This window comes from Canis lupus, chromosome 10, assembly GCF_048164855.1.
Source record: "Canis lupus baileyi chromosome 10, mCanLup2.hap1, whole genome shotgun sequence".
NCBI classification, from domain to species: domain Eukaryota; kingdom Metazoa; phylum Chordata; class Mammalia; order Carnivora; family Canidae; genus Canis; species Canis lupus.
Genome location: NC_132847.1, coordinates 25,356,083 through 25,380,086, shown reverse-complemented (window position 1 = coordinate 25,380,086; position 24,004 = coordinate 25,356,083). Strand labels below are relative to the sequence as shown.

Genomic DNA, 24,004 nt, shown 5'->3' with positions numbered 1-24,004 from the left:
GTGAAATTGTTTCACTCACTGACCACTTAGCAATTGTCTTACTACATTAACCTCCTAAGTATGCAGGCTAAGTTAGCGCACAGAATCGGCTGGTTCTGCATCACATCTTACCCAGGTGTGAGTAGTTACAGAGACGACTTAATGTCATTTACAAAACATTCTTTTCTGCACATTACTGGCTCTGAATCCAACTTTATGTCTTGAAGAAGCAGAATAACATAGTGGTCAAGAGCAAAGGCTTCATGGGCAGACATTCTATTTTCAAATTCCAGATCTCCTGCCTCCTAGCTGGGCACAGTAAAATTCTCTGTACCTAATGAAACATTAACTCCAAAAATGATTAACAGGATGTACTTCATGGGGTTGTTGCAAAGATTTAACGGAGTTAATATACACATACACAAAACAGTGTCCAGCACATAGTAAATGCTCAAAAATGTTTTCGAATCATTGTTGTTTTTTTTTTAAGATTTTATTTATTTATTCATGAGAGATACAGAGACAGAGAGAGAGAGAGGCAGAGACACAGGCAGAGGGAGAAGCAGGCTCCATGCAGGGAGCCCAATGTGGGACTCGATCCCAGGTCTCAGGATCACACCCTGGGCTGCAGGCGGCACTAAACCGCTGCGCCACCAGGGCTGCCCAAATCATTAAGTTTTAATAACCTAAATCAATTTAGCTGAATAATCAATTGAGACAGATAATAGCAGTATTCAATACAAAAATATTCCAAGTCATACAGAAGCCACATATTTAAATTTTCTAGTAGCCTCATAATAAAAATGGTGAAATTAGTATTTAACCCAAATTATCTAAAATACTGTCACTTCAACACAGGACTGATTTTTTAAAAACTGAGATATTTCACTTTTTTTGGAGTCTTTGATATCTGATATGGTCTAATACAGCACCTCTCATTCAACCAGCCACATTTCAAGAGCTGAGTATCCACATGTGATTCACAGCCACCATACTGGCAGCGCAGGGACAGAGGGATACACACCAAACCAAACCGTTACTCTAGGTCACTTCACAAAACTGGCTGAGAGGCGAGGTGGGGAACTAGCAACATTTTGTTGACATATCCTCTACGTTACTTAATACATACCAATGAAGACAAATGTTTTTAAAATCCAACAAGTCATTAACAAAATTAAGAAGAAACTAACAACCCCAATTTAATGCTCCCTGAAATAACCAACAGAAATGTAGAAAGTTAGGACCACCGGGTTCTGAGTTACCTGTGGGACCTGCAGAAAGCCCTTTCCCGACCCTGAACCTGAATTTCCTGACATTTCATTTAGGGTTTTTTGTTTTGTTTTTTTTTTAATTGGAGTTCCATTTGCCAACATATAGCATAACGCCCAGTGCTCATCCCGTCAAGTGCCCCCCTCGGTGCCCATCACCCAGTCACCCCCACCCCCCGCCCACCTCCCTTTCCACTACCCCTTGTTCCTTTCCCAGAGTTAGAGGAGTCTCACATGTTCTGTCTCCCTCTCTGATATTTCCCACTCATTTTCTCTCTTTCCCCTTTATTCTCTTTTACTATTTTTTATATTCCCCAAATGAATGAGACCATATAATGTTTGCCCTTCTCTGACTTACTTCACTCGACAAAATACCCTCCAGTTCCATCCAGGTCGCAGCAAATGGTGGGTATTTGTCATTTCTAATGGCTGAGTAATATTCCATTGTATACATAAACCACATCTTCTTTATCCATTCATCTTTCGATGGACACCGAGGCTCCTTCCACAGTTTGGCTATCGTGGCCATTGCTGCTAGAAACATCGGGGTGCAGGTGTCCCGGCGTTTCATTGCATCTGTATCTTTGGGGTAAAGCCCCAGCAGTGCAATTGCGGGTCGTAGGGCAGGTCTATTTTTAACTCTTTGAGGAACCTCCACACAGTTTTCCAGAGTGGCTGCACCAGTTCACATTCCCACCAACAGTGCCAGAGGGTTCCCCTTTCTCCACATCCTCTCCAACATTTGTGGTTTCCTGCCTTGTTAATTTGCCCCATTCTCACTGGTGTGAGGTGGGATCTCATTGTGGTTTTGATTTGTATTTCCCTGACGGCAAGTGATGTGGAATCATCCGGTTCTAAATGAAATGTCAAGTCATCATGACGTTTCGGTTCGTAGAACGCACAAACGCGGGACGCTGTATTTCTCCTACCGGCCTCCAAGAGAATCCATGGGAGCATGAGAAGGCTCTCCTCACTTCTGGCGATGGCCTATCTGTAGAGCGGCAGCTGACGGGTCTTCACGTGGTCTGAGGACTTCCTGTTTCCTAACCTGCCTTTGCAGTCAGTTTCTGTTTGCCGCTGGCTATGAAGGTCCCCAGCTCTCAAGAACTCACATTTACCTTCAGACCCTGGTTCCCGCGGTGCCTGCGGTGCCTGCGGGGGTCACAAATGCCAAGGGAACTGGAGAAGGAGTCTTAACTTCTCACTCTCCCGCAGGAATGATCTGGTCCGAATGCAAGGAAATCTGGGAGGAGGGGCCGCGGGAGTACGTGCTGCACCTGTGGAACCTGCTGGATTTCGGGATGCTGTCCATCTTCGTGGCCTCCTTCACCGCCAGGTTCATGGCCTTCCTGAAGGCCAGCGAGGCCCAGCTGTACGTGGACCAGCACGTGCAGGACGCCACGCTGCACAACGTCTCGCTTCCGCCGGAAGTGGCCTACTTCACCTATGGTGAGCCAGGGGGCGGGGCTCCGTCGCGTCCCGCCCCTCGCCCTGGGCGTGGCCACGGCCCCTGGAGCGACCCACGTGACCCCTCGCCCCCTCCCCTCCCCTCCCCCTCCCCCTCCCCCTCCCCCTCCGAAACTGTCCTGTCCAGCCGCGCCACCCGCGGATTAGAACGTGGAATTAGTGCCGACAAGAAATAAATTTTTTTATGTGTTAAGAAGGATAGATTTGTCTTGGTAAAGCTCTTAGAACATTTCTGGGAGGTTGCTGCTTTTTTTCCTTTTTTTTTTTTTTTTTTTAAAGAAAGATCTTCGTTTCTAATGTGGATCCAGAAGCGCTAAGGGGAAATGTAGAGATGGAAGAAATGTTTTGTACTGGATCCCTAAGTTTTGTGCAAAGATAGGCCCTTGAACGCCCAATTCAAAAGTTTTTTCCTTATGGCCAGTTTTTTGGAGATGCCTTAATTCTTTCAAACCACCAATGTGAGGTAGTAGATTGAAATTTTAGGAACAGTGGAAGTAGCATCCATGTATTACAGACGTCCTAGGTCTGTATAGACATATTATACGGTAAACTCCAATCCTTGCAAAAAGCCTACAAAAAGAGTCTTTTCTGTTTTTTGTTTGTTTGTTTGTTTTTGTTTTTTTTGTTTTTTTTTTTTACAGATGATGAAATGGGTGTCCATAGCCGGGCTCACAGTGTTCTCAGAAATACAGCAATGCCTTAGATAGCAAGGGATCCTTGGCCCATGAATTGAAAACCGTGCAAAATGGCCCAGGGCTTATTATATTCACAGGCTTTGGAGTTACACCTGAATTCAAAACCTACTTCTATAGCTTACTCTGAGATTTTGTTTACCTAACTTTTCTGAGCCTTTATTTTCCTATGTGTAACACCAGGATAATACCCATGTCAGAAAGTTCGTTTTACAGATTAAGTAAGATAGTGCATATGATGAATTTTGCATTGTCCTCTGAAAACAGTAAATGTTCACTAAATGGTAATACTTGTGATCAACACTGCCTAGTGGGTTTAACACTGTACTTTCTGTCCTAAAAGAGAAAGATAAGTGGGGAGAAGAAACAGATTTCTTTTACTGTTACCAGTAAATTAGCTGGACACTGAATAGGCATTCATTAATGGCAGCTGCTACATCATGAAGGGTTGGAGTGTCAAAAGTTAGAGGAAGTCACATGGCTCCTGTGACCAAAGAATGTTTATGGTCGGGTAACGCAATGAGCTGCAGAGGGCTGGCCATTTAACACAGAAGTTGAGTTGCTACCCACACTGGATATAAATTATATTACGCAAATTATACTACATGTAAACATGGTAAGGAAACACCTCCTGAGAAATGGGGAGTCTCCTAGTATTACCAACCGTTCACTCTTTGTTGGTTGGTTTAGCAAATTCAGATGTGTTAAAGGCCACATGGGCTTGTATATTTTCCCCTCTGTGCCATTCAGCGTTCATCAATGAAAGATGAGAGAATCTCGATAACGAAATTGGATAATTATCTTAATGCCCTGATTCAGGGTGCAGTATTGTCCACCTGTGACTTCTGTTCTTATTAAAGATTGTGTTAGGGTCTCACCCAACTGCTAAATATTGTACGTTGTTGCCCTTGCTTTGAGGTTCACCCTTTGCCCTTGGAAATCTTTTGGCTCAGGGTGCTCCCTTGTGCTACAGTTGCGGGGCAAGAGAGCCCCCTTGTGGGTGAGCCAGGCGGTGGTGCCTTCCAACCTCTACAGCTCCAAAAAGGCAGATTCCAGTTTTTCAGGCTGTGATTGGACAATTTTTCTGATGGAAAGAGCTCCAAAAAGAAGAAAGCCCCTTTGAATCATCACACTGCTCTTTGCTCTTACACCCATCATAACTCTTACAGGCCAATCCAAGTAGAACACTTTTTCACTAGAAGTCCTGACCTGATCACCAGGGTCTGACAACAACTCAATCCATCCTACTAGATAATAGAAGTGTCTTTTATTCTTACAGCTGAGGTTTAATATGGTAGATTATAGGAGAGGGGGGAAAGAAATTCCTTTTTGGTGTCTTTTTGTAGAAGCCAAATCTTATTTCATGCTACCCAAATGTGTTATCTATCCTTGGAGGCTGACAGGTATGTTGGAAAAACATAATTTGTTCTCCTTACTTCTCTTTCCTGGACTTCTAAGTTATGACCTTGATGAGAACATAGAGTCTATAATTTTATTGTATTTCCAAATGCAATTTAGAATACACAACATGAAACTTTGTAGCAAACAGAAGCCTGGCTTCCCTTACGAAAGATTTCGTACTGTTCTTTATTATCGTAATTGTTTAACACAGTCCAGCCTTGAAAATAAAGGCTAAAATTCCTCTTCTTCCATGTCCCCTGGGGTGCCAAGAATTGCTATGTAATCTCCTTGCTATCTGCATTTACCTGCCTATGAAAAGGACCCCATACCCCTAATCCAATCTTTAAAATGGCAATAATAATATCTACTCTACAGGGCTGTCACTAAAATTACAGCTAATGTATGCGTAAGGGCTAATTTCAGTTTCTGATGTTTCTCAATTTAAGTTTCACTTAGCATTTCTCAACGGGGAGACTCTTGGCTTTTTCAGCAGAGCAATTTTCATGGTACGGGTCTGTCTGGAGTATTGCAGGGTATTAGCATTTCAGTAATATTCCTGCCCTGGCATCGTGACAACTGCAGACACCCACGTACAGTTACGGGTTGCCTAGGATGAAGATGTTGCCCTTATCAGAGAACCACAGTGTGTCCTGACACATAGCAGGGAGCCTTATGAGCGATGAATGCCATCCCTTGTGCCATAGGAACACTTCACAGGTTTGTTTTGCTGCAGGGCAGTTCAGACCCTCACCAGAGACCACAAGCAGAAACTCTATAGCCCAGAACAGATCCCAGGACTCTCGCCACCTGGAACAGGGCTGTCATGGCAAACCTGGATGACCAGTCGCCACTTTGGAGACCTTAGATCAAACGCAGAGCTTCCAAACATATACTGTCTGAGAAACAAAACTCAAGAGCATTTTTTCAGGCAAGATCCTTTAGATTCCCAGCCCTCAAGAGGGCTAGTTTGTTCTGATTTGTGGCCAGCCCAAACTTGTGGTATTTCTTTCAGTCATTTAACAAACATTTAGCAATATGTGCTGTATGCCAGACCCTATGCACTTTGCATATCTGGTTGCATTGCATCCTCACTAAAGCTCTGTGAAGTTGATGATAGTATCCCCAATTTAGAATTGGAGAAAATTGGGTTCCAAAAGGTTAATTGACTTGCTCACAGTCATACAGCCTCTGAGTAGAAAGGCCACTGTCAACCTCAGGTCTGTCTGTCTCCAAGGCTCACACTCTTCCCCACCACCTCCCTGTGATGCTTTCCCAGTGAATGGGATAGCCCCTGCTTGTGGAGTTCAAACACTGATAAGAAGGACAGAATAGGGGACAGCTGGGTGGCTCAGTGGTTGAGCATCTGCCTTTGGCTCAGGGCATGATCTTGGGGGTCCTAGGATCAAGTCCTACACTGGGTTCCCTGGAGGAAGCCTGCTTTTCCCTCTGCATATGTCTCTGCCTCTCTCTCTTTCATGAATCAATCAATCAATCAATCAATCAATAATTTTTTTTTTAAGGACAGAATAGTAAGCAGCATGGTCAGTTCCATGGTCAGTTGTAGGAGTCAAGGCTTCCTGAGAGAGATGACACCTGACCAGAGTTTGAAGGGATGAGTGTGAATGAAGCACCCTTGAAGGGAGGGTAGGGTGTTCCCAGCAGATGGGCCCTTCTGTGTATTGGGAGGAACTTTAAGGGCAGGAATGGCAATGATGAGGTCTGACACCTCTAAAGATGAATAACTGGTTTCTCCACCAGAGACCAGTCAGCACAGCAGACCCTGTCCACTCCTCACCTCAGTAAGTAACCTAGATTGTTTTCTTACAGCCAGGGACAAGTGGTGGCCTTCAGACCCTCAGATCATATCAGAAGGACTGTATGCGATTGCTGTTGTGTTGAGCTTCTCTCGAATTGCCTACATCCTGCCGGCCAACGAAAGTTTTGGGCCTCTGCAGATCTCACTGGGGAGAACCGTGAAAGATATCTTCAAGTTCATGGTCATTTTTATCATGGTATTTGTGGCCTTCATGATTGGGATGTTCAATCTCTACTCCTACTACCGAGGTGCGAAGTACAACCCAGCGTTTACAACGTGAGTACCCCAGGGCTCTCCTCGGAGGGTCTCTCTGGGCACCCCCGCAATCCTTAGGAGTCTCTAGCAGGCAGCTCCTTGTAGAGACTCATGTTTCCTTGGTATCCACAAGTTGCAGGCAACTTTCTTTACGGGTGGCTCAGAGTTCATGTTCTGGAGTTGAAAGAACCCAATGTTTAAGCTGTATTAAATCTTCATTTTTGCCATTTACATGCTGTGCAGCCATGAGCATGTTCCTTAACTTCTCTGAGCTTTAGTCTCCTTATCCTTAGAATGAGGATAAAAATCATACCTGCTCGATAGGGATAGTATGAAGATTCAGTGAGATGATGCAGCAGCCCCACGACATATTCTCGATACGTGAAAGGGGTACTATTACTATTATCACTGCATGCACTGTGCTGCCTAGAAACCAGAGCCCTGGGCAGATCTTGCATGCCCGTGCTTCACTGGAGAAAGGCAGTTGTGATCCAAATGCCAGAGGACTGAAGGAAAAAGGAAAGTGAAGTCGGCGGGGGAGGGGGGGAGGTATTTCTGACCTGGCCACCATCTAGCAGAACGAACAACCCGGTCGCGACACTCTCTCTTGGGAGATTATACGGAGACGCCGCATCTCCCCATAGCCCATCAGAATGAGACAGTTTACCAGCTGGAGCCTTCCCACCTGACGTCTCCTATTAATCAAATTCACCGCAGAGGATGTGGACTGGCCTACACCTCGGGGACACCGGGGGAAGCCACAGCCACCCAGCGCGAGAGGCCGGTGTGCGAGCAGGTGCAGGCCAGCAGCTGCGCACACCTGCCGGCCGAGCCAGTACCGGTACCGGTACGTGCAGGGACACGGAGCCGGTCTGCAGCATCGTGCGCCTCGGTGGCAACAGGGAAAAGCCAGGCGGGGAGGCGGGAGGCGCGTGCGCGGGGCTCTGGCAGGCCACTGCCATCAATGGCCAGAAGTAGCTGCTGCTCGCAGAGCACGACGCCGCCACGGCCTCCACATGGGGCTGGGGATGGAGCTCACGGAACCTGTGTCCTGGCACCCAGGGCTCACCCCTGCAGAGGGTGCTGGCCGTCTCCTGGAGGCCTGGGAGAAGGTCAGGTGACCCGAGTTCCCCCTGGCTCCTGACCTTAAGCCAAGTCACTTGACATATCTGTACCTCTGTGTCCTCACCTGTAAAATGGAAATGACTTCCTGCCTTGTTCATAAACACCCTTAGGAATAAATGGGTGGTTGTAGTTCCAGTCGAGGTCCTTCCCCCAGTGCACCCAGGCTCAGAACATCTTCCTGCCTTCTTTAAGCTCCCACCAGAATCTTAAGGAAGGACAGGCAGGTGTCCAGGCACAAGCACAGCAGCTGGGACCCACAGGGCTAGCACTCCTGACATGGGGGCCCAAGGAACCCTGAGTGGCCTGGAATCTGTTACCCTGCCGGTGAAAATGGCTGAGCCCGGCCACACAGTTTTCCTGAGCGACTCCCAGCATGACCTTACTCTACCCTTCTTCTGGAGAAATCACCCATCAGGGGAAGGTGCTTACCTCTGAGAACCCAAACCAAGGGCAATGAGTGCCATATGCCCTCAGCTCAGAACCATGTGCTATGCTGCCCTGCCCACAGGAGCTATCTAGAAGAGTGGGACCCTGGTGCTGCCACACCACAGACACTGTTACTCTGTGGGGCAGAGAAGTGATTTGTTTTTACAGAGAGCAGGTGCCTGGCCCAGAGCAGAGAAGTGCACCTGAGAAGGGCCTGGCTCTGCCCTCAGCCCACAGCAGCCCATGGCTCAGACAGACTAAGTTCAGGTCTGAGCTCTCCTCTCACTGGCTGTGTGGCCTTGGATAAGCACTCAAATCCCCTGGGCCTCAATGCCCCCAGCTCTGAGGTAAGAATACTAAGATGGCCAACCTCACAGGATTGTTCTAAGGATCCCATAAGAAGAAACAGTACTGAACACAGTGCTTGGCATACAATAAAGCTTCAGGGAGTAGCAGTGATGATCATGGAGATGGTGAATGAGGAATAGGGGAGAGAGGATAAGGTGCAAGCACAGACACCTATGTACTGATCTGGCTCTAAGGGACCCTTTCTGAGACAGTGGCCTCACTTATGAACTTTGTCCAGATCAGGCCAAGTATTTCACTGAATCAGTCAGACTACTTTCTATTACTCCAATACTCAGTGATTAGCTGTGGCAGGAATGAGGTAAGTATGAATCGCCCAGAAGCAAATTTGCTCTGGATCTGCTAGATGAAGCCATTCAGCATAGGATGCATTGTTGCTGAAAGACAGTCAAGCTGTCAGTCAACAAAGGCCTTGATGTCCCTCCTGTACTTCCAGTCTCCCACAATGCCTTGTGCACACTGTACAGCTCACTAAATTCCTCATGAACAAGAATGACAGGATGAACAGGGGAGACAAAGCCGGACTCCGGGCAGCAGGGTAAACATTGGACTGGAAATCTGACCATGTGAACCTGTGCTCCATTTCCTCCATCCTGGGTGTTCTGTGCAATCCTTCATCCTACTCCTCACTGGGGACCCGGTGCACAAGTGCTCAGAAGGTTAGTGCCAGGACACAGAAGAAAATGAAAGAGGGAATCTCTGGGATCAGGAAAGCCATTGGAAAAGACAAAAGCAGAAGAAAGGAGCAAAGCAGTTGGCTTGTCCCAAGTCCTGGGAACCCAATAAAAACCTTCTAGGCACCAGGGACCCAACCAAAGAGGACTCAGGCCCCCAGGATGGGGAAAGGAAGAAAAGCTGTGGCGGCAGTGAGCATGATGGAGAAAGTACAGGATATTTATGGCTTTGGCAGTTCCTAAAATGGGACATGCAGCTGCATGATGGTGTGATTGAACAGGGAAACAGTCGATAGAGCAGTGAAGTGCAGAGGAAAGAATGGATTTTTATAAATGTCATCTTTTACCTTCTGACTGCTCCCCAGAGCATGTCCCCGTAAGAGATCTTTGATCAGCAAAAAGCCACGGTAGGATGAATGAGATGTGTGCTTTAGGGGACTCAGGACTATTCTGTATGCCAGCTATGCAGGTGATAAAGTCAGATGACCCCTCTCAGGTGAATGTTTGCTTCAGAACAGCCCATCCCCAGGCCACCCTGCCTAGCTCTAGCTCAGCATCTTCCCTCCAGCCCTCCCACAGGGGGTGCTTCTCTCCTGTGGAATTTTGAGCTTATAGGGTAAGATGGGTCCCTTATCTGCTTCTACAGAGTCAGGAGGCTCAGTCCTACAGAAGGGAAATTTGGGCTGGTGCACCCGCAGGTATCTTCCCCCCAGCCCCATACCTGCCATGTTCAAGGACAACTGGGTTCAGGAGTCCCCTTTGAAAGTCAACTTCGAGGAACCAAGAGGCTGTGGCCCCCAGGAGAGCCCTGTTCGCTGTAGGGGTGCAGTCCCAGTTCAGATCATAAAAGCCATTCCACCTGAATCCCACAAAATTACAGTGCTGTCCCAAATGATGGGGGGGCGGGGACATTCTGGGACAAAAGAGGCAAAAAGTCTCTCTACCACTGCAGACCCTCAGCCCTCAGCCAATCCCTATTCTAACCCCCCATCTGTCCCAATTCTTCCCTCCCCACCCCAAATTCCCTTTCCCTCCATCCAGCAGACCTCCGTGAAGGGGTTAGAAGGAAATAGACTGAACTAATTCTACCCCAGTATAAATAAACACAGAATATGAAGAGTCTTTTTTATTATTATTATTCATGGGGGGGGGGTGCGGGGGCAGAGACACAGGCAGAGGAAGAAGCAGGCTCCATGCAGGGAGCCTGACGTGGGACTCCATCCTGGGTCTCCAGGATCATGCCCTGGGCTGAGGGAGGCACTAAACTGCTGAGCCACCTGGGCTGCCCCAGAGTATGAAGAGTCTTAACCGAGATCAGTGGTTCCCAAACCACACCAGAATCACCTGGGGAAATGGCTACTCTGGGGACTTCCTAGGCCCCACCCCCGAGAGAGTCTAATTGCAAGTTAGGGTAGGGCCCAGACATCTGCATTAACAAGTCACTGGGGGGACTCTGTGAAGGTGGTCTTAGGGCTACATGCCGACACACGCTGATACTACCCAAACCTCATCATTATTCACATGGAGAGACGGAGGCCACTCTCTGCCACGTGCATTTCAAAAACAAAGGGCTTGTTAACCCGAGTGTCTTATTGGTAGACTCTCAGGCTCCGCAGAATAGGAAGGCAGACCAGCAAGGAGTGAGCTCTGGGATTAGATTCTATGAACAGTTCTCAACTTGTCAGCAGGCTCCATCCACTTCAGAACTAAGGGTGCTCTCAGAGGTCTGGGTTATTTTTCTCAGATGCTTCTGTGTCAGGGGGGCTAGCTAAAGGGGGAAAGGGATGTGAGTGTATGGGTCATTGGCTGGTGAGCTGGGCCTGTCTGGGCATGACAGACAGTGCACCTGCCAGCAGCTCATTATCTCCAAGTTGCTTCTATTAGAAACTGTGAATGACCAAACAGGAGGAAGAGACATCACTCAGATAAGTTTTATGCTCTCAGAGTACAAAATCCAAGTATCCCAAGATGAGGGTCAGGAAGCAGAGAGAAAACTAAGCAACCTGCCCAAGAGTGTTCTTTCTTGAAGAACTCTTTAAGAAAAGTTTTTGATTCTGTTAGGAATTTTGTTCCTATTAGGAACATATCCTTGACTTTACCATGGAAGTCAGTAGACCATGAGGATTTGCCTTTTGAGGGGGTTGTTTTGAGATTTTCAGCTTAGAAACTGTATGAAACTGTGGGGTTCCAGAACTCTAGTTACAGTGTTAGAAAAAGAGAGACAGGGGCACATGGGTGGCTCAGTCCGTTGAATATCTGACTCTTGATCTCAGCTCAGGTCTTGATCTTGTGAGGTCAGGCCACACTGTTGGGCTCTGTGCTGGGCATGGAGCTTACGAGAGAGAGAGAGAGAGAGAGAGAGAGAGAGAACTTGGCTCATGGATGAAATACAGCCAGGCAAGAATGCATCCAAAAGGGGTAGCCTTCTCTATACTCTGATTGTGACCATGGCAGGACAGGTACACAGAGAAAAGTGGGAGGGACTGGGGGCAAGGAGGTGACCCAGAGCAGGGAAGTGATGGGCTCTCTGACACCACATGGGTCTCATGACCCACGTTGGGCTCCTGGTCTCCCCTTAAGGTAAACGTGGCCTCCTCTACTTAATTCTGATTGGGCATTAAATATGGGGCCTGTCCCATCAAAAATGAGCCAGCCAGTCTTTTCTACCAGGCTGTCCTGGAGTCAGCTTCATAGCACAGCTGGGTTGAGACTTTTCTAATCAAAAATAATACTTCTCCTAAGGTTATTCTGTCTCCCCAGGAATCATTTTAATGGAAGAAGTTTCAGCAGTGCTAAGCAAAATTAGAAGCTTCCGTTTTCCATGACAGTTATGGAAAATTTGCACGTTCTATAAAGGGAGAGATTCATATGGCCACCAGAGGCAGGAGGCGCTGATTCAGCTCACTCTGCTCTCCAGGGCCACAGAAAAGCCAGCTCCTCCTTCCTATGAATCTGGAGGGGCCCTGGGGCAAGGAGAGAAGCTCCTGGAGACCCTGCCCACACATGCCTCCCCTCGCCCCACCAATGCTACATCACCCTGTTGTTGAACAACTCATAATAAACACATAATCTGCTCTCTCACTTAATCCTCCAAACAGTGGGATGACACAGACACTACCAGAAAACTAAGGTTCAGAGAGACTCTAGACTTGCCCAAGATCCCAGAGCCAAGAAGAGGATTTGAACCTGGATCTGCATGACTCCTTCCCTCCACTTTTTGACCTGAGATTCCCAAGAGCAGGATCTCCACTCCTACAGCAGAGTCTCTGCTCTAAAGTGGAGGGGGAATCTCTTTAACAGTTGAGTCACTTTCTTGTGGCACTAAATTCTTTTTTTTTTCCTGTGGCACTAAATTCTAAAGAACAACATACTGAATTCAAATGTGGTTATCACTGAGAACCTGATGGCTCTGCATACCTCATCTCTAAATACACAGCCTATGTTTGCCCCCTGGATAAAGTAGGTTTTCATTCCAAAGTACACTCATTTGTTCGACAACCGTTATGGAGCAACTACTCCAAACAAAGTTCTGTGTTTGTCCTGCGGTCACAGAGATTAATAAAACAATCCTCCTCTCTCTGTGGAATGCATAGACAAGGGAGCATTTAGAAGAAATGGCATCAATTATTGTACCACCTGATCATCATCAAAGGGTACTTGGGCAGCACAGCCAGGAGGAAGTGCTGAACTCTGCCTGCCAGGGTCAGGGATGGCTTCCTGGAAGGCCGTGGAGGGTCTTGGAGGATGACTAGGGGGGTGTTCTAGCCTGTGCAAGGTGTAAAGGAGCAGAGGAGTTTTGAAGAACTGCCAGTCAACAAGAGTTTGGGAAAACAAGAGAAAATCACATAAGATAACCCAGGAGGATCCAGATTCTGGAAATGAGTCCTAATAGGGTGTTAGTCTCTGCTAGGACCTTTTTAACAGAAAGAAGATGTGATTATATCTGCCTTCGGGAAGTGTGCTGGGGCAACTGTGTGAAGGATGGGTTGGAAAGGATGGGAGGAGAGTAAGCCCAAGCTCAGGATTTTATCATGAGTAAAAATAGTCACAGCTCCTCCCCTCGTGGAACTTCCAGACTGGTTGGGAAGACAGATGTTAATCAAAAAACCACAGGAATGAGGGCATGTTTACAAATTGAGATGTTCTGAAAGAAGGGAACTTGAAAGAAAGGAGGCTCCCAAGATTGTTGAATGAGCTCTGTTAGGTGGCTGGGACCAGGAGCTACACGCAGGACAGGACTCTGACCTGAGGAGTGGCAGAGGGGATAGAGAAGGGAAACTGGGGAGGCTGGAGTGGAAATGTGATGACTGAGTGACTGAATGTGGGGGTTGGGAGGGAAGGATGTTTTTGGGTTATGACATTGGGAAGGCCCTAGAAGGATCTGGGGAAGACAATCTGGAGGAGCATACGATGGGAAGAAAGGCAAAGTCCCTGGATGATTCAGGGGGACATGGGGGCTTCGACCTTCCTCAAGATCCATACCCAGCAGAGTTGAAGGCAAACACTCAGAAACAGGTGAATGTTCAGTGTTGTGGGTGAAGTCCATGCTCTAAGGGATGGAGGAACCAGGGGACCTTGAGAAGGAAGGCCCCATGCTCAGCGCTAGGGGTCAACCACTCACTTGATAAAGGAGCAAAATAGGCTCTTCAGCTAAAAAAGCCATATTGTGCCTTGCAAATAGAAGACTGAAATTTCCCCGGCTCACAGAAGAGAAAAAAGGGAGACAGATGAGCCATACAAGCCCCAAGATAAGTGAGTGAGCCAGAGGGGCCTCCTGACAGCCAAGGGCCATGCCACCAAGAAGGATCTGGCTGCAGAGGAGGTCTTGCTACCAAGGGCTGGGTAAGAGAAACCAAGGAAAGGGTCCCAGTGTGGCATCGCAGGACCATGGCCAACTACTGTGTTCTTGGGGCAAAGCACAAAGCTGAATATGTCTGCAGGTGGGAACTGGGCATGGAATCAGCCTACTGGGATTTAGAGGGACAGATTCTCCCAGGATTCTGGGCAATGTTGAAATCTGGGCATCTCTGATAGAGAAATGTCATGGCAGACTTTACTGTATTTTGAAAGTTATAATCTCGCCTTTCATCTTTTAAATTCAAGCTAGGTATAAGGATTTGGGGGGAATAAGAAAACTTATTACAGCCACCATCACATGGAGACAGTAGTAGGAAGGTCCTCAGACTTGAGGGAGCAAGCAGCAGTGGCTATTGAAGGGGGTCCAAGTCAGGCTCAGAGAGGTCAAGCATCTGAAAAGGATCATTATGTGTCAAAAAAAAATACTTTGAATCTAATAGAAGTTCTCAGCTTTGTATAATTCTCCAGGAAGTGATAAAAATATAGATCTTTTCTGGGACCAGTTCAGAAGAATCATTATGCCTGTTACAGCAGGCATTCTACTATCATATAATATTTATTTATGCCTTCTCCTCATGTTTATTCATGACATGAAAATTTAAAAGCCTGGTACCTTTAAGTTTCTGGAACAGGCTGAGAACCCACAGATTCATGAGGGAAAGGCATAATGGTACACAGAAAATGTTCTCTCTTCAATGATGTCTTCACACACATTTCCAGGCCCTGCCCCACATCCTCCATCTTATTCTCGTTCATGGGAAGACAGCCTTCCCTTTTTATCACTAACATTCAATTCTAGAATGAAAACAGGGTCAAACTGTCCTTCCTCCAAGTGTCAGTGACAGGAAACCGGGCTGTCCAGGGTTAGCTCTAGAGATACTATCAGAATGTAGTTCTTGGGTAGGTCTGAAGCCAACCAGCTAAGGTCAAGTCATCTCATGCCTCAGTTTCCCAGTATTCAGTCATCCATTGGCCAAAAATGTTTACTGAATTCCTACTATGAGCCGGGCGTTTTCTGGCACCGATGACAGAGCAGTGTGAAAGTCAGCAGGCCCTCTTCCTCATGGAGGTCACACTCCTCCGTGAACATGAAAAGAGAGACAAAAGGCAAAAAATAAATTACAAAACTAAACAAAGAGACCAAGAAAGTCATTAGAGATTAAGTGCTGAGAGCTAGGAAAGAAATAAAAACACTGAGAGAAAGAATAACTCAGGAGGCCTCCTTCAGTCAGGGTTTCTGACAGGTCCACCCTGAGCTGGTGACAATCAAGTTTACAGCTGGTGCATGAGGAGGAGGAGGGGCGGCCACTCCCAGACAAGGGAGGAAGGCCTTCCAGGGTGAGGGAATAGGGCACAGCAGAGATGTTGGCAGCCACACAGGCTCTGTGAGCTTAGGGAGGAGTCCAACGGGGGGAGGGGCTTTGAGGCCTCCCAGGTGACAGGATGGATTGTCAGCCCTGGGAAAGCCACTAACAGAGAGGGTGAGGATCTGATTGCTATCTTCAAAGGGTTATGCTGAGAGGTGACTGTAGGCCACAAGAGACTTTCAGCCTGACACTGGAGCCCACTGCAGTTAAGAAAGAAAGAAAAAAATGAATACCAAAAATAATAATACATATTATGTGCCAGGCAGTATTTTGCACACTTCCCAAGCATTCGATTAATTCCCTTAATCCCCACAACAAGCCTGCGGAGGAGAAATTGTAGTTTCCCCGTTGTACAGCTAGAAAGACAGAGGCCCAGAGAGGCTGGAATGTGGCCAGAAGCCCACATGCAAAGCCAGGTTTGCCTGACTTGGAAACTGCTTTCCGAGGGTCTCACTCGGCCAATGGAGCCGAGAGCTCCCCACTGGGAGTGGGATCGGGACTCATTCATTCATTCAACAGACAATTTATGGGGCACTTTCAGGGTGCCACGTTCTGTGCCAGAGTCTGGCGTTTCGAGGATGAAGAAGACACAGCTGTGTCCCTGGAGGAGCCAGCAGGCTTCCCCGTGTCCCAGGAGGAATAAATCTGGGCCATGCAGGCCTTGTACACCCCCTCCCTCAGCACTGATTCTGGGCCGGCCTCCTCTACTTCTGGATGCTCTAGATCAAGCGCCTCATGTAGGACCCGGGGTAAACTGAGAGGTCATTCAGGGGACACAAGCTGGGGGGCATGTCCTTCAAGCACGGCCCAGCTGCTCCAGGTCTCCAGGTCCAGGCGTTAGAGCCCCCCAGGGCTCTGGCGGGTCCCTGTGTATCTCCAGTACCGTCTTCCATCATCCCAGCCCGGAGGGCAGGTAAGCATTTCTACCTCAGCAGGTCTGTAGCATGGCACCCACTTTTGTCCTCCGAACGTGAGAAACAGTCTTTCGGGAGCTAGCCTCCTGCTTAATTTTAGCTTGCTATGTGCTATGTGCAGCCTGGGGTAGGCATCTGAACTGCATGGTTTTGGGGGGAAGCAGGAAGGCAGTGTTCCAGCACCAGGGGGAGGGCATCGTGGCATTCCAAAGCAGCAGCAATTCTCCTAACAATTGCCCCAAACCCTCCCCTTGTTGATCAGTTTGTTCCCTGAGACCCATACACAACCGCCTCTTCAGGCAACGTGTTATTAAAGCCCCATTATCCAGGCGAGACGAGCCTAGGAGAGAGCTAATGAGATGCCCCTGCCTTCCTTCCGCCTGACAGATCAGCCCCAACCTTCCCCCACATACACCCCCGCGCAGCAGGAGCAGCCTGAATCATGGCCTATTCAGCATCACTCAGGGGAGCCTTTCCTCTTTTCCCCACATTAGCAGCACTTCTTAGGCTGTGGGGGCCTATTGACTATACTTTGCAGTCCCTTGCACTACAAGCTGAGAGAGTCACAGGTCACAAGGCAGCCTGGGCCAGAGAAGCCGGAAGAAGGATTTGCATGAAATCAAGGGTTCATGATGATCTTTGCAGGGAGGAAGGAAGATAGGCTTGTTCAGCAAGGTCTCTGTTTGGCCCTGTGTGGCAGCCCAGGGTGGGCAGGGTGCCGATGGGGCCGAGTGTGACCCTGGGGAAGGCCAGGCCAGGAGAGCACGCATGCCTACTACAGCCCTGCAGCGTTCTGTCCCCGCTGGGGATGCCTGAGACCAGGACCCCCGGGCAGGAGCAAGGTCTGGACACCAGCGCATGGGTACCTGGTACTCTGCCTGGGGCACAGAGTTATTTTGTTATTGGTAAATAGCAAATAAATGAATGAACATAATAGCTACCACTTACAGGACTTGCATTATATACTATAACTAGGTTGCTCATTTAATCTTGATAGCAACTTCCTAGTGAAGCACTTCTGTCCCAGTTCATAGATGAGTGGACTGAGAGTCCAAGAGGTGTGGTAACACACCCAGACTCACACAGCCAACGGGTGGTGGCGCTGGAATTTGAACCCAGGCATGCGCCTTTGCTCTTCTTACTCCTCCCACTATGTCTGTGAAGCTTCCTGTGATTGACACAGTCGAAGGAATCTGTGACAAATTCTTCAGGTAGCAGAGCAGTTAGGAGGAGGATGTGAAGCTGGTGACCACTATCCCTATGAGTAGAGAACATTTAGCCTTGAGACCAACTGGTTGACAGTAGAGGCTTTCTGTGAGACAAGAGGTTTCATTGTGATGATCAGCTAAGCCAGTTCCTGGATACTTTCTTCCTGAAAGACAGTCCCCAACCTCCATAGTGACTGGTCTTCTGCCCCATCGTCCTAAACATGGTGGGTGATGACTCAGAGAGTATCATAATCTCACAAAACATCGAGGCCAGCTCTAGTGCCAAAGCTCTTTGCATTAGTAATGTACTATTTGTCTCCTTTCCAAGGTTAGCCTTCTCTCTGAGAATATATTATGGTAGGTTTCCAAGGTCAAAGTAACACAGCCTTTTCCCACTTGGAACAATGAAGACAGCTTTCCTTTATTTTCTGCCACATATTAAACCAGAAAATGTCACTAGCATGGCACTTCAAGTTAAACTGTGGAGCTCTAGTCACCATGAAAAGCACCTAGATTTCATAGAAATTTCTTTCTCCCCTTTTTCTTTCTGCTAGGATGTCATTTTCATATTGACTTGTAAGATCTCTTTATATAAGAAAGACACAAGAGTCTGTCACCTGTATTGCAAATACAAATTCTTTTCTCACTTAGCCTTTTGCCTTACATTGTTAGTTATTATGTCTTTGTTGTATACAAGTAAAGTTTTATGTGGTCAAATCCCTCCATCTTTCCCTTTCTAGTTTCTGAAACCTCTCCCAGACCAATATTATACAAAATAGTGCTATTTTATTCTAGTTTTTTTTTATTGTGTAATTTTTAAACTTTGAACTCCTCAATTCCATTCAGAATTAGTTATATAGGTGGAGCTATGGGTAAAATACTGCACTGCTTACCATTTAGGCCAGGTAATTGTGCATAACTCAGCCCATGATGTCTCCTCTGGGAGAAACAATGACAACAAAATTAGTCTATTTGGTTGGTCCAGATCATGTCAAGAGGGATAAGTGCACGTGAAAGACCCAAAAGACACCAATGGTGGATCGAGCTATAGTGGATGATTCAAGCTAATGGACCCAGCTTTACCTTAAAGGAGGTCTTTGCTACAACAACCCATTTTGCCCCATAATAAGAGGACACAGGGCTATAGACAGTCCCCAAAGAGCTTACAAGAGATTGTTAAAAATGCATACTTTGGCTAAGATCCTTTCCTGCCCAGTCAGGTGCCTGTGTTATTGCTCTGGAGGGAGGGTCACTTTCACTCTGGAAATCCCAGTGACTCTGGGCCTCTCGTAATTAGATGCTCTTGTAGGTCACAGCCAAATTCAAGTCCAGAAGCTAATTCCTGAACTATAGAAGAAATGAAACAGGTATAAAGATTGTCTGGGAACCAGATAACAAAGCTAAAGGATCAGTGTTCCAAGTGGGGGTGGGGGGAGGGGACTGATGGTGGAGGGGCTAAGCCATGAATTTAGGGATCTGTAACTCTTCTCTTACTACAACACACACTGTGTAATGGGCTAGCTCTGCCTCCTTTCGATTATTCTATTACATAGAATGCCTAAGAGAAGGCACCAAGGATAAACCAGAGCTTAGTGGCAAAATTCATAACAAGAAGAAGCAAATGAGAAAAAAAAAATACACTCTGAATCTAGGCCATTTTCCCTAATCAAAATTCAGAAGACTTTCCTTGAATATTCTGTAATTGCTTGCTTCATTTGTGTCAGCCAAAGGTCTGTAGGGTTTTACAAGGTAAGCAAACGAAGATGAATTCCTGTAAAGCATCTCTCAGTTGCACATATTATCCATTTCTTAGGATGTTCGTGGTAAGTGCCTAATCCTGGACCAGTGCCAGCCTGCCCAGTCCCTGGCTCAAAGAGCGGGCCCTTTGGTTTCCTGACCTGGCTAGAAAGGGAACAACTGTCATCACATCCTGCTGTCTCCTTCCAGTTTGGGAAGTGGGGCTCATCCAGTGGTTCTGGAGTCTCTCTGCCACTGTTCCCTCCCACTAAGGTGATGACCACAGGATAACTTCTTAATGGCAGGCAATATCTGCAGAGAATCCTGGCCATGCATTGAATGGCATCTTTTTCACACAAAATGGATCTCACACAAGGAAGCAGTGTGTTCCCCTCTTTCTCAGAATAGCGTTAGGGGCTGGGGCTCTAAAATAATGCTGGATACCTGGTCATCACCTCCAAACCCCCAACTAAATTCCTTCTTATTAAAAATAAAATGAATTAAATATTCTAAACTCACAGTTTTCAAAGAAACCAGAAACAAATAATGACAACAAAAACCCACTTCAATTTTCAGTTTTCAGACTCTGGGATGCATAGAGAATGAGTCAAACCGCTGGCTAGACACACACATACACATACACATACACATACACATACACCCACACATACTCGCACACAGGAGAGCCGAAAATTCATGTAAGTCAGAGTTGGATTTTTAGCCAAAGTGACAAGTACTAGTATTTTTGTACATCTTGTCAAATAAATACCAATCCTTAAGAAATGCCAATTTTTTTTTTGAGATCTAGCTAATCCTGGCCACTTGTGGGTGAGTGCTGAAAATCTGAAATGTTAAAGAGAAAAAAGAAAGTACTTTCTTATAATGTACCCCAAATCTGACTGCAAACCAAAAGAACTGCATATAACCATTCAGAAGTTATCAGATGCACGGAGGTGTTCTAAACCACCCAACTAAAACCCAGCTTTCTGATTGGATTCTATGTTGTAAACCTGATGTGGGTTCCTAGCCACAAACTAGACAGTGAAACATGCCTGGACCCTAGTCTTAAAACTAGGATATTCTGATAACTTCACAGTCTCTCAAGAGTCAAAGAGCAGTGTTCTAAAAGCCAGATTTTCCCGGCACTGCCCTCAAAGCACATGCAATCTCTACTTTGAGTGAGCTGCAGGCTGAGGTGCAGACAGCTGTCTGCTGAATTTGAATAACACGGACATACCAAACTTACTCTTTTCATAGCACAACTCCATTTGAGAGGACATGAGGTGTGAGGCTGGCCTCACTACCTAGAGCCAGGGGCTGGAAAAGCATAGTAGGTAGATGTACATGCTTTTGGAAACCTCAAATGTGCCTGGATCTGTACCTCACTCTCCAGTCAGATGCCCCTAGAAAGGAGAAGGGTCTGAGTGTCCATGCCTCCATCTGTAAATGCAGGTAATAAGCGAGCCCAACACAGAGATGGTCATGAGGCTTAAGGAGCTGCCCTGTGACAAGCGCCAGGCACCAGTCATGCTCCCTTCATCGATGGACACCATCCTCTCCCCCTGCACATGGGGCTGGGTGGTCTGAGACATTCAAGAGACTATTTTAGGAAGAGTGCTTTCTGAGCCTGATAATGTACAAGAAACAAACATCTGTCTTAACTTTAATTGCTTAATTAATTACAAGATAAAAATGATACCACACTCTGGAATCCCCCAAAAATGGACTGAGTGGAAAATGAAGAACCTGCCCTTTATATTTTTGACATCTCCTCAGAGATCTGAATATGCCATTATTTCAGAAGACAAGCACCACCAGTCAGCCCAGCCCCACTCCAGGGTAACCACCAAAGTCTGGGTAATGGGAACTTTGATGTGAACAGTGTTAGCAGATACAAAGTGGCTGAAGGGATTGTCTTTCCTTATAGGGTTGAAGAAAGCTTTAAAACCTTATTTTGGTCCATCTTTGGCTTGTCTGAAGTGATCTCGGTGGTGCTGAAATATGATCACAAATTCATCGAGAACATCGGCTACGTTCTCTATGGCGTTTATAACGTCACCATGGTGGTAGTGCTGCTCAATATGCTAATAGCCATGATCAACAACTCGTATCAGGAAATTGAGGTAAGACCGAGTTCATTGAAATTCTTCCCTCTCCCTTGCTTTAATTTACACGGCTGTTTGAAGCAATGAGAGTAATGACATTAGAAGTTCATGCGTTATTAAATGTGAAGCCAGGGGATGCCTGGGTGGCTCAGTCAGATGGTTAAGCATCTGACTCTTGGCTCAGGTCATGATCTCAGGGTTGTGAGATGGAGCCCCATGTTGAGCTCTGCACCGGGCATGGAGTCGGCTTAAGATTCTCTCTCTCTCTCCTTCTCCCTCTCCCTCTGCCCTTCCACCTCTCAACTCTCTCTTCTCTCAAAAAAAAAAAAAAGTGAAACCAGAACAGTAAACAACCAGCACTTTCAGTCAACCTGCCATATGGTAGAGTGGGCACCACACATGAAGGGGCCTGACGAGGCCTGAAAGAATCAGGGTCATGAATCTTTCCTCTTTCATGTCTCCCTTCAGGACAGCATGCAGGTGGCCCATGGCAAATCAGAATGACTATATCTTTCAGCCAACATTCCCTTCGCCTCTCACATGTTATTTATGAAATACCAATGGTATGCAATGCCCATGCTGGGCACTGGTAATACAGAGATGACTAAGCCAGTCCCTGCCCTCTAAGAACTCAGTCCCTTGAAAAAAAACAGAAACATCACGAAACAAACTTCATTGCCCTAGGCCCAGCACGCCCAGAAAAGTCCTATCAGGTACACAAGGTACAAAGCAGAGAAGCTTCCAGAGGTGATGCTGGAATGGAAGGCCATTCAAAGACTAATACAATTTTGCCAAATAGCTAAGGGAGTCCAGAGAATGTACCAGGGGACAGTTTATCAAAATCTGAAATGCACAAACCACAAGCTATTGATTGCAGCTATTGATTGTTTGGAAGAGCAAGAAATTAAAAAGAAAATAAATGAGCATTAATAGGAATCTGGTAAAATAGATGATGTTGTAGCTGAACAGCAGGATGCTGTGTGGCTTTAGAAAGAACAAAGACATTCTCCGTACTGATGACTACAGACCTGCAAATTGTAATGCTAAGTGCAAAAATCAAGTTGCAGCACAGTGTTTATAGAGTGCTCTCCCTTATGCAACAAAGAAAGGAAGGGGCATACATGCTCACTTTTAATTACATAAGACGTTGAAAAGGAAGAAATCTCTGAAAGGGTCCACAAGGAACACACAACAGGGTTCCCTGTCAAGAGGCAACTGGGCGCACTGGGAGTGGAATGCCTTTCTCTCTATACTTTTTCATGCTCTATAAATCTTATTACTGTTTTACTTACTATAACGTAAAATAAATAAGCCAAGGATTAATAAAAGGCACTAACCTATTTTGAATTAACTCAACAATTCCAATTGTAGGGATAGATCCATGCAGCAGTATGGTTTTACATCGGTGCTAATTAAAGGAAAAACATGCAAATAGCCCATGGACATCAGAGGGTTTCAATAAACTCTGATGGAGCCTTTGGAACACTGCCTATGTGATGAGAAAAACTTATGCTCATATCACAAAATCTCTATGGTACTGTGGGGAAAAATGCAGGTTGTAGGAAAATACATATAGGAAAGTCTTATTTACATAAGCTGTAGATGTATATGCACATTCGTATAACAATACGTGTAACAATATGAATGTACATTTACAGAAAGAAAAAGCAGAGAAAGGTAGAGAAAAGTTACCACGCCCTTGACCTAGGGCATCCTCTGGGGACGGGAGTACAGCAGAGAGCTTTGGATGGGGACGGTCACTTGTGCCTGTGTTACCTTTGTACTCTGATCTTTTATGAGAAACAAGCATTAATGTATTTCTCACCGAGAGGAAATTAGAGACCTCCAGGTATTAGTCTGTGGGGCTGTCATAACAAAGCACCCCAGATGAGGCGGCTGCAACACAGAAAGGATTTCCCTGCATTTCTGGAGGCTGGACATCCCACATCAGGGTGTTGGCAGAGCTGGTTTCTTCTCAGGCATCTCTCTCCTCGGCTGGTGGATGGCTGCCTTCTCGAGGCGTCCTCACATGGCCTTTGCTCCCTGTGCATGCATCCCCAGCATCTCTTCCACCCCTCAGTAGGGTACTCGCCAGGTCAGATTAGGGCCCACCCTAGCCCTAGTGTTTAACCTTACTTACCTCTTTAAAGATGTATTTTCAAATACAGTCAGGTTTCAAGGCACTAGGGGTTAGGACTTCAACATACGCATTTTAGGGGACATATTTGGTTCATAACACACACCTCCCCAAAAATAGAGTATTCTAAACTGTAGGAACAACATGTGCCAGGGCAGGAGGGGTGAGAATGCAGTATTTGGGGCCTGCGAGACGGTAGACTGTGCCAGG

At 46.6% G+C, this 24,004-nt stretch overlaps 1 protein-coding gene across 1 annotated transcript in view; it reads left to right on the top strand.

Annotated features, from left to right (window-relative positions):
• The window catches only part of TRPC7 (transient receptor potential cation channel subfamily C member 7), a 144,184-nt gene that overhangs the window by 105,871 nt on the left and 14,309 nt on the right, over window positions 1-24,004 (top strand). Inside the window, exons 8-10 of the mRNA XM_072842630.1 lie at window positions 2,463-2,696; window positions 6,635-6,899; window positions 21,480-21,675. Of these exons, the coding sequence (XP_072698731.1) occupies window positions 2,463-2,696; window positions 6,635-6,899; window positions 21,480-21,675 (695 nt within the window). The remainder of the gene's footprint in view (window positions 1-2,462; window positions 2,697-6,634; window positions 6,900-21,479; window positions 21,676-24,004) is intronic.